The sequence below is a fragment of the Fukomys damarensis genome, unplaced genomic scaffold, assembly GCF_012274545.1.
Source record: "Fukomys damarensis isolate Sample0158 unplaced genomic scaffold, DMR_v1.0_HiC HiC_scaffold_26, whole genome shotgun sequence".
Classification (NCBI taxonomy): Eukaryota; Metazoa; Chordata; class Mammalia; order Rodentia; family Bathyergidae; genus Fukomys; species Fukomys damarensis.
Window position 1 is genome coordinate 28,198,010 of NW_022900938.1, and position 11,672 is coordinate 28,209,681.

The window sequence follows — 11,672 nt, forward strand, 5'->3', positions numbered from 1 at the left end:
ATTTTTTATAGGCAACATTTAATGGATGGATCGATATTATGTACTCAGCAGTTGACTCTGTTGGTGTAAGTACAACATAGTTTAAAAAGCACTGTTAAGCCTCAGGCAATTTAAACACAACACACATGGTATTTATAGCAATTATATACATTTCAGATTGGGTAATTCATAGGCAATGAAATCTTTTCAGGAAGATATACAATTATTGAGACCCAATAAACACATGTAAAGGATTATCATTTTTATAACAAGAAGTTAACCAATGAAATTAATTTTAAAGTAAAAAAATGAAATGATATTCTTTCACCAAAGAACAGAAAAAATTAATTTAAGTAGCACTGTTTGATTTTCTTTATTAAAAAAATCATATATTTCTTTTTTAAAAAAATCATATATTAGTCTTTTATTATTAGTGAATGTTAGCTACACAGAAGAATAGATTTCTTTAGCTACATTCAGACTTGCATGCCACATACTTGTGTAATCAGATCTTTTTGTCATGAAATGGTTTATATATAAATCTTGTGTTTTAAAAATTTATAATAAATGATTATTTGTAAATTCATTTTTAGGTAGAAATGCAGCCTAATTTTGAAAGCAGCCTCTACATGTATATTTACTTTATTGTTTTTGTTATCTTTGGATTATTTTTCCCACTGAGTATGCTGATTGGTGTTATTATTACTAATTTCAACAAGCATACAATAAAGATAAGTATAAATATCCTTTGTTCATAATTGCCTGAAAATAAATCTGACACATTTTTATAAATGCCCTCTTTCAAGTAATTGGTTTAGAATTTACCTCAGTGGCATTCTTCGGTGGTGCATATAAAACACAATAATTGTTTCTGCTTTTCCATGTTGTCAAGAACTACTAAAGTATTCATTCTCATATTGCTTTCAATGTCCAAAATATGCACAGTGAAGTTTGAATTTTGATACATACTTGTGTTTCTGTATGTATGTTTTATAAATGATGAAACGATGAAAAGAAATTAATAGTATTTTTGCATATCTGTACAAATATGTGAAGACTTGAAGAAGGATAATACTCTTTTACTCCGATACATTAGAAGCTTTCACAGCTATAAGTAGCACAAACATTTTTCTACATTAGAGTAGCTCTTTCTGTTTGAAGTAGACTCTAGCTGGTCCTAAATAGGAGGGCTTAAACTCAATCTTAGGAAACTTAGAGACACTTAGCCACATTTTGGTACCATTTCTGTATATTTGGTGCCATTTGTGCACAATTTTGACTCCCTTGGCTTCCAAAAATGCAAAGGGCACCAAGGCATCTATCCACTTTTATGTTTTACAAAGGGACCTACTCTCTATGAGATTTAGGAATGCCTTCCAAAAAATCAAAAGAAATAATAACTGTGAAATTCCATCTCCAACAGTGTCATTAAATGTCGTTCACATGTAAAAACTATATAGCATAATAGGTAGTCTGCTAATGAGGTGGGAGGGGCAGTATGATTAGATGTGGTTTTGATCAAGTGCTTCAGCTTCCTGAGTAGGTCAGCCCCGTGTGGTGACACCCTAAGTTTATTTTTGGGCTTTGCATTGGTGATCCCTGTCAGTTGTAAGTGAATGGATTCTAATTTAGGCATCAGCAATTCCTAATTTCTAGCTTTATATATCATTATTACTTTATATATGTTGTACAAGATACTAAAATTAGCACTAGAATCACAAAACTGAATGAGCCCTAGAAGGTGCAAACTGCAGGTACTTTTGGAATAATAAAAATACCTTCTTACAGGAGTTGATCAAATAAAGCCATATATGGACATTTAAAAAATAAATGCTTTCCTAAAAGGGGTAATACGTGCCTGTAATCCCAATAATCTGGGAAGCTGAGATAGGAGGATTGCAAGCTTGAGCCCAGCCTGGGAAATTGATTTAGCAAGACGCTGTCTTAAAGTTTTATAAAGAACTGGGAATGTAGGTCAATGCAAAGGCCCTCAGTTCAATCCCTAATGCTGTGAAAACAAACAAAATATTGATCAATTCTATGTGTACCTGTTTATTAACAGGTACAAATAAATTTAAATCTTGTCTTTTGAGCTCAGTTATGCTCAATTAATTTTTTGAGGTATCCCCTATTTTATGTTTGTCCTCTCTAAGAAAAGGAAGGCTTTCGTAGACTAAATATTATAAATAGGGGTGACTGCTTAGAGGAAAGTATATCAAAATATCATTGAATGGAACTCATTACCAACTAGTATTCCATGTCTGTTTTACATGCATTTTTGTGCAGAACATCAACCATGGTCAAACGTGACTTGGACCATTGCAGTTAAACCTTCTGAAAAGAATTATATTAATAACTGCCAACTGTTCTAAAATGCAGATTAATACAAAGGAAATTTTGGATTAAAAGTGATTTTAATGTCTTTTTCTTTCATTTGTATACCATGGAGGCTCCAATATCTTTATAACTGAGAAACAGAAGAAACTGTATCATGGAATGAAGAGGCTGATGTATGAAGATTCTCAAAAACAAATACCTCGTCCAAGAGTAAGGAAATGTATAGATTCTTTTGAAACTTTAAAAAGTTCCTTTATTTACTTCATTTTACAAATAAAATATATTTTAAAATATCTTCAGGGCTATTGACATTTATAAAATATGCCCTTTGACAAAGATTTTAATGGTCAGTTTTTGCTCATATGTTATTTTATGTTATAATTATTAACATACTTTAGCTATATAAATTAATATGATTTGCTATAATATTGCACATGTATGTATATTGTGTATTGACCATGTCCATCCACTTTTGTTTTGACTGTGTGCTGTAGGTTTGTTTGGTCAAAATGTACACCCTCATTTACATTTATTTTAGGGGAAGTTACAGACTCTGATGACTGTATGTATGAACGTACAGCTTATTAATAATGGTACTGCACTTGTTTTCTTTACCCATAGAACATGTTCCAAGGCTTCATTTTTGACCTGGTAACAAATCAAGTTTTTAATGTCATCAGCATGGTTCTTATCTGTCTCCAAGCAATGATCATGATGACAGAAAGCGATGACCAGAGTCGACAAATGGATATTGCTCTCTACTGGATCAATGCAACCTTTGTTATGTTATATACTGTAGAATGTATTCTGAAGCTCATCTCCTTCCACTGTTACTATTTCACTGTTGTATGGAACATTTTGGATTTTATGGTGGTCATTTTCTCCATCACAGGTAAGATTTTGTTCAGTCCAATTTTCATTTATCATCATATTAATCCAGGCAAACTTATTAATATCATTTCAGATACAGTCTTATAGCAAAAACAGTTAGAGATCTTTTTGTTCCAGTCAGGAAGGCTCAGTATTTTTTTCATTCACACATGTGCCTACAGATAGGGATGTTAAATATATATATTTCTTAAGCTAATAGAATATACTTTATGTCACAAACCACAAGACAAATGCTTAATTACCATTCAATGTATAAGTAAATTCATTTCTAGGAAAACAATAGAAGGATCCTTATATCTTAGAATGATCTAACCTTTCAAATTCACTATTCCTTCCCTCTAATTGTCCAAAGCAATCTTACTTGGGAGATCTTACTGTTTTATTTAAGAAATATACTCAAGTATTTTCTTTGTGAATAGATGCTATACTGTATGGGAGGGTTACCATAGTCACATGGTGTGGTGGTACATAGCAGCAATCCCAGCACTCTGGAGGCCAGGGCAGGAGGAGCACAAGTTTAAACCAAGCCTGTGCAACTAGAGGAGATCTCATTACAAAATAAAAATTAAAAAGTGACAGGATATATTTCAGTACAAAGCCTCTGGGTTCAATCCAAAGTATGCTCCCCACCAATAAATAAAACAAAACAAAACAAAAATACCAGTGGTAAACAAGATAGGGACAATTCCTGCATATATATATATATATAGTTTGTCTATTAAAGGGCACAAATGATTAAAGAGTATGTTTTAATGCGGTGCTGCTAAAGTTATGATAAAGGAAGTACAGGGGACTACAGCAGCACAACAGAGGGAGGGGCAACTGCTCAACAAGTAGATGTCAGAGCAAATTTTGTGGGAGAAGAAAAAATTTAAACAAAGATCCATTGTATAAAGAGGTAGCCATGCAAAGAATTTAGGATCAAAGTGTTTCTGAAGAAAGGAGTTTCTTTATTGTCGGCTTCCCCACAACACATATGTAGCTGCCAGCTTCATATAAATAGGGACAACAAGCAGAAGTAGAGAAGTTGGACTTTGGATGGGTTATGAATGGTAGATGCTGAGGTGAAATGACAAGTGAATTACTGAGGTTACCAGTGCATAGAAGTAAAGTGGAATGAGTAGATCCTTGAGCCAAGGAATGGTAGGAAATGGAATAGCTGAGTGACATGATTCATTAAGGGTTGGAAAAATTTTTTTTGTTAATTAAAGTGGTGCAAATAAGAGTCTGAAAATCTCATTAGAAAGTAAAAAAAAAAAGTATCCATGTTTCTTCCTTAAGAAACATGTGTGGTGCAAATAAGAGTCTGAAAATCTCATTAGAAAGTAAAAAAAAAAAGTATCCATGTTTCTTAAGGAAGAGTTGGGGAGAATACGCTGCCTTTGCTTGAAACTATCAGGCAGGAATGATGTCATCAGTATAAAGTCGGCTTCAGATGAGAAGGGGAGTTTAGAGTAGTGAGGATATTGGAATTTTTTTTTTTTTTATGTTAGGTAAAAATATTTCCTGCACAACTGAGGAGTTTTGAAGACTGAAAAGAAATGAAAATTTGAGTCTGCGTGGAAAATTCACTCTAAAGAGAAGGTGGATGTGGGAAAAACACCACAGTGTCATCTTAGGTGATGGCCAAGTTTGACACACATATGTGGCGTGAGACTTCCTGTCAGCAAACACGCACTCTTCTTAGAAGCTACATGGAATTTTTCTTCCTCCACCTTTTCAACTCAAATGAACTATCCTTAGGTTCTAAAGAAAAACTCACTTCTTTCACATTTAAAACTCCTGAGAAACAAATGCCACTTAGGAAACAAGTGAATTAAAATACAAACTATGAATCACTGAATGCCAAACATTCTTGTAATTACATTTAACAATTAGGGCTATCCACCTTGCATTATAATTATTTCAACTAGCTATCGCTAGTTACTAGATTAAAAAGTCTTTGAGGCTAGAAATCATGTTATTGACCTTGGCCTATTTTTGTGATGCCTTTTTAAGATATTCAATATAAATTTGATTGAATTCTTTATCCAACAGCAATCAGAAAAAAAAAAGAAAACCCTTAAGACTATGATCCTATATTACAGATTCAGGTCATCTGTAATTCCAGAAGTACTTGATCTGCAATATTCCCAAGATTACAGTACAGAAGAAAGTCCTTCAAAGTTTCTCTAGATATCTTGACATTGAGACAATGAGTATTTAGCTAACCTAAACATCCAAAATGTGTTAAATAGGAGGCATTAATAAAAATTAAAATCTAGAAACAACCACTTAAGTATAAAATAGCATGTTCCTCTAAACATCATTACATGTGGATAATTTTCTTGACTCTTTTCTCTTTAACCAGGACTGCTTCTGCCTATGACAGTGGGATACTACTTGGTGCCCCCTACACTTGTGCAACTGGTACTTCTCTCTCGCATCATCCACATCCTGCGTCTTGGGAAAGGGCCAAAGGTGTTCCGTGATCTGATGCTCCCTCTGATGCTGTCCCTCCCAGCACTGTTGAACATCAGTCTTCTCATCTTCCTGGTCATGTTCATCTACGCCATCTTTGGAATGTACAACTTTGCCTATGTTAAAAAAGAAGCTGGAATTAATGACGTATCCAATTTCGAAACTTTTGGCAGCAGTATGATTTGTCTTTTTCAAGTTACAGTATTTGCAGGTTGGGATGGGATGCTTTATGCAATTTTCAACAGTAAATGGTCTGACTGTGATCCTGATAAAATTAATCCTGGGACTCAGGTTAGAGGAGACTGTGGGAACCCTTCTGTTGGGATTTTCTATTTTGTCAGTTACATTTTCATAATATGGCTTATCATTGTTAATATGTATATCGTTGTGATCATGGAATTGTTAAACATTGTTTCTAAGAAAAAAACTAGGACGTTGAGTGAAGATGATTTTAGGAAATTCTTTCAGGTATGGAAGAGATTTGATCCTGATAGGACCCAGTACATAGATTCCAGCCAGCTTTCAGATTTTGCAGCTGCTCTTGATCCTCCTCTTTTCATGGCAAAACCAAACAAGGGACAGCTTGTGGCTATGGATCTTCCCATGGCTGTTGGAGACAGAATTCATTGCCTTGATATCTTACTTGCTTTCACAAAAAGAGTTATGGGAAAAGATACAGGGATGGAGAAAATCCTTTCAGAGATAGAATCAGCATTTTCATTAGCCAACCCTTTTAAAATCACATATGAACCAATCACAACTACTTTGAAACGAAAACAGGAGGCAGTTTCAGCGACCATCATTCAACGTGCTTATAAAAATTACCGCTCAAGGCAAAATGACAAAAATACATCAGATATTTCTACATTGGGTGGTAAGCAGGAAGTCCAAGCTATTACAGAAGGTATCTGTCTTGAAAAAACTAAAGAAAAATCAGCTATTCGAAGTCAGATCTAATCCCAGTTATCACCTTTCTGTTTTCTTTATCTATCTCCATAATTTTAAAAGCTTAAGTAACAAAACTGATCAGAGAGAGAGCACAGACATGATCGGTTGCTTACAACGAATAAAAATTAAACTTGTAGTCACAAATCTCCATACTGAACTCACTTTTTCAGCTTTATATGTTCAGCCTCACCAATCTATAGGGAAAGACAATGTATTAACATTGCTGCAGTTGGTTAAAGTAAGTTGAATTTGCCCTTTGGCAATCTAGTACTTGTTTTTCTATCTGGTTCTGTTGATGTGAGCCTCTTCTGGAGGACTGGGGGAAATGGTAATGAGTATTTTGAACGAAAGAGGCTTCTTTGTGTATTATATGTAAAATGCAATAGGTTTCAAAACAATGTTACCAGGGCTCAGGTGCAAATGAATATTTTCTTAAAGTGAGCTGGTGGTTAGGAAATAGTGAAAGGCTGCAGCTCACTAAATCATGAGCTTGCCTAAAGGAATGTCAGGTAAGGGAAGGGAGAGGGCAGTTCTTTAGAAAGTGCCTTTGAGATCAGTCACAGAGACTTTTGGGGTGATTAAAAGCTGGTTGAAATAGATCAAAGCCCTATTTTAAATTTTTGTTTCTTTCTTTCTTTCTTTCTTTCTTTCTTTCTTTCTTTCTTTCTTTCTTTCTTTCTTTCTTTCTTTCTTTCTTTCTTTCTTATTTCTTTCTTTCCTTCCTTCCTTCCTTCCTTTTTCCTTCTCCCTCCATTGTCCTCTTCCCTCCCCTCCCTCATCTTTCCTTCTTCTTTTCCTTTTCCTCCTGCCCCTCTCCTCTTTCTTCTATTTTTTTTTTCCTGGAGGTGGAGAATAGTGTTTCATCGTCCATGGGCTCCTGGGTTCTTATTTCTTTGGCTAGTTCTACATGTGCTCTAAATCTACAACATGATGGATACAGATTTATACAGTAGGAAGTATAAATAAAACTATAGCTATGGCCTATACTTTCCTTTTTTTCCTCTCATTTGCACTCTTTAAAAATGTATTCGCTTACTAAAATTACATAGTAAATAAAGTGTAAATAGACCTAAGCTTTACCTTATTATAAAACTGATGTATTTTTACCATTTATTTATAATGTAACATTAAATATATAAGCTAAGACACAAGTGCATGTTAAAATGAATTAGCAGAATTGACAGCTACTAGCACATCTAATAATTTTCACAGCATCTTGACCTTTAATTGGGAACCTGTAGCCACTTCAAATACTTTTTATTGTACTTTGTGATTCTTATAGAGACAAAAATAATCATTCAAACTATAAAGACTGAATTAGGAGATAAAAGTGTAAGTTCTTATTTTATAACATCAATATTTACTAAATAGGTTTTAATAATTCATTTATCTTTTCCAGTTTTGTGATTATATCTCATCATATATAAGTAATATGTGAAATGTGTTATATTCGAGAAATTTTAAAACCCTAAACATTAACTTTCACTTTTAAAATTATTTTTTAAATTGGTCACAAATACTTACTTGTCCTTTGATTTAGTCACCAAAGTATTATTCATATCCACATAGTCTGAGAATATGACGTTTACTCCATTTGTATGAAAATTGACTTCAATGCGCCCACAAAATCCTCAGTATTAAAAAATAAAATGTAAAATGTTTACTTAAATGACAAGTTTTAAATACATTGTATGACATTCCATGTCACTTACATATTGGTAATTGTATTTTATTATGACTGCATGATCTTGAGCCTTAAGTATTACAATCTATTTTTGATCTTCAGAAATACAATAAGTTTACCAAGATGCCTTTGGGGAATCCCCTAAATAAATATATATTCTGACTTCTGTTTTTTTTTTCCTATAAATGTTCCTTTCTTTCTCTTCTTTTTCTTCATGTGATAAAGACAAATGATTCAGTGTTAATTTGGTGATGTGGTGACAGCTGGTGTTTTACTTAAGCTCCCCAGTTTTCTGTTTCTTGGGGATGGCTTAATATGGAAACTGCTTTAGGTACTTAAGCTGAATCATAACATGCCTCTATAAACTCCATAAAGACCACAGATTGATTTTAGTTTGAAAACTGTTGCTTTTATTTGTAAAATATATTTGCTAGTAACCTTCCAAAAACTGCATAAAGATTTATTTTTAACAAAATAATGTGATATATTCTACTTTTTAGATACTATGAAAAATAATAAATACAGTAAATTAACCCTACTAAGCTTTATTTTTCTTTTTTAATTTAGTCATTCATGTTGGCAGCTTTGTATAGTATAGCAGAATTTTTAAAAAGTACTTTGCACAAAATTTATTCATTCAGACTCAAAATTAAGACTTGAAACACTTAGGCCTCCTTTAAATCACTTAACTTTATAAAGTAAATGTTAGTGAGCTCATTAGGAGCCCCTATACCTTGACAACATGTAAAAATCACTTATTAAAATTGTAATTCCAGTTTTACTACATATGCAGTGTCATTAAAATTTTCCTTGAGAAGATAATGCTGAATTAAATGTATTAGTGTGCTACCATTTATAAATTTCTGCTTTATAGCATTATTTCGCATTTATTAATATATTATACTTGAGGTAGTTTTAATGATAACTTTAATAATTACCATTTATTAAGCTGACTTTTTAACACGCTACCTGGTACTGATTATTATGCATGAAACAGTAATAACGCTCAATGTATAGACCAATAAACAATGAGTTTAGAAAAGTTTTAAGAGTCTTTATATGGCATACAACTTAGTGACAAGGCCAAGACACTAGCCACATTTAGTTCCCGAGCCTGGGTGTTCTCTGTCTGTCCATCTTCCCCACCCCTCACCTGGCCTTGCAAGGAATTTAGAAGTAGAGGTCATTCCTGGAAATGAAAAAGCAAAAGGGATACAGCAACAGAAATTTTCAACATTTAGTAAGTGCTAACTGAGGCCAACTCAGAGCCTACCCACACATAAAGATAAATCTGAGATTTAAAAGAGTACTACTAGGAGAAAACAGAATTATGCAGCTGATTATAATACATGATCATTTTTATACTACTGGTATAAATTGTAGTACACATAAGGGGAGGAATGATGAATTCTACCTTGGAAATTGAAGATAAATTTAGTAAAGTGAGCCCCTGAATATAAAGGCAAATTTATCAATTAGTGAAGAAGGTAATTCTATTCAAACCCAGTGGCACTTGAATTTTTATACCAATTTATGATCAGCTCATCAAATTATGTAAAAAAGGAAACAGGATTTTGATAAAGCTCACTTGAGTTTGCAGTTTGTTTGAAGATTATTGCTCTATTAATAATAATGTGTCTTCCAGATCATTACTATGGTATGAATTTTTCTCCATTCAGAAGCTTATCAATTTAGTTTCATTCCACTGGGGCCAAACAACACATTAGGTAAAATTTCTATTCTTTAAAATTTATCGAGGTTTGCTTTATGCGTGGCTCAGCATGATTGACCTCTCTTAATACCTGCTCTACCGACTCGGAGAAATGTGTGTTCTCTCACAGTGGAGGGAGTGTTCTATGTATGTCAGTTACATCCTGTCCATTCACTGTGCTTCTCAGGTCATCTATATGTTTTCTTTGGATTGGTTCTATCAGTTTTTGAGAAGTAACTATTGAAAGTGCAACAACAGCTCTAGATTTGTTTGTTCTCTTCATCACCAGCAGAGTTGCTGCATTTTGAAGTTCTGCTGTTGGAAGCATCTATATTTAAAATTTCTATTTCTTCACGAGAGGTTGTATGTTTATTATTATATAATGTCCCTCTTTATAATATCATTTTAAAAATATACTGGAAATTAAATAGTGCTAACATTTTTGTTTCGATTGTCAAGTATGGTTTATAAAACCCATTGTGTGTATCCAAGTTTTTTCTCCTTGAATTATCACTTTTCTTTCTTTCTATAATTTATTTTATTTATTTTTCATTTGAATAATTTTTTCTAGGTACTCTTAACTAGAGTCCTTGAGAGACAGATGGCAGAACCACTGAGCTAAATCCTCAGACTTATCTAGCTATTCTCTAAGAATTTAACTGCTAGCAATAAAATCTTTTAGTTCTCCTAAGAACATTTAAATTTGCTTTTTATCCCCCAAAGAATAAATTCATAGACTATAAAATCGTTGATCTTTATTTCGGCCCTTGAAAAACATTTTGCCCCTTCCTCTGGCTTCTGGTAACTTCAGATTAGAAATTCACGTTCACTCATATTGGTTCTCCCCAGTGGATAATATGCCATCTCTCTTCAACTGTGTTCAAAATTTGCCTGTATATTTAATTTTTAAATATTTCATTATAATATTCTCAGAAATAAAAATTCAGTGACCCAAAACATAGAACCAGAAACTAGAGAGTGGATCACAGATTTGGGTAGCCTTCCAGGTGTTTCTAATACACACTAATTGTTGACAAACAATTCTCTAGATCTGTACTTGTAGACACAAGTGATTGCTCAAGATTAAATTAGTGCACAAATAAAATTAAAATTCAATTTCTAAATTTTGATAGTAATACTTGTAGTATTCAGTAAATACCTGCCTCTGGAGTTTACTGCATTTCATAGCACAAGTTATTGTATTTCTATATTTCGGAAAGTTCTATTAAATAAGAATCATATAAGAATAAATGTAAATTTGAGATTAGTGTACCTGAAATCACAAATTGTCAGCTCTCCTAGATACCTTTCCTTTACATTCCAGAGTTCCTCTCTGCCCTTCCTGGCCTTGGCATGAGTCTCATTATATTGCCCACTGTGGTTACTTCAATAGACTCTCTTGACCTCTGGTTTCTTGTTGAGTTTGGCCAAAGGGAAACACCAGCCAATTTTGTTTAGTATCTTATCTTTATTGCCACAACTTCAGTAAAGAACCTTTTTCATGCTATGTTTAGGCTCTAGAAAATGGTAAATACTTGTTTCCTTGTCTTTTTTAGAAGTGGAAGCAAAATCCCTTGATTTTTCCCTTGAACCCGACCCACATCTTTTATAAGCAACTTTACTAAAAATTCCTTGAATCCTCTCCTTGAAATGTAACTTTTC

At 33.2% G+C, this 11,672-nt stretch overlaps 1 protein-coding gene across 4 annotated transcripts in view; it reads left to right on the plus strand.

Annotated features, from left to right (window-relative positions):
- Scn7a (sodium voltage-gated channel alpha subunit 7) overlaps positions 1-7,283 on the plus strand; it is a 77,436-nt gene extending 70,153 nt beyond the window's left edge. For all 4 annotated transcript variants that reach the window (XM_033756409.1, XM_033756408.1, XM_033756410.1 and 1 more), the window contains 5 exons: positions 12-65; positions 573-710; positions 2,422-2,526; positions 2,938-3,208; positions 5,558-7,283. In XM_033756409.1, the coding sequence (XP_033612300.1) occupies positions 12-65; positions 573-710; positions 2,422-2,526; positions 2,938-3,208; positions 5,558-6,624 (1,635 nt within the window). In that variant the 3' untranslated portion in view covers positions 6,625-7,283. The remainder of the gene's footprint in view (positions 1-11; positions 66-572; positions 711-2,421; positions 2,527-2,937; positions 3,209-5,557) is intronic.
- Positions 7,284-11,672: the final 4,389 nt, after the last annotated feature.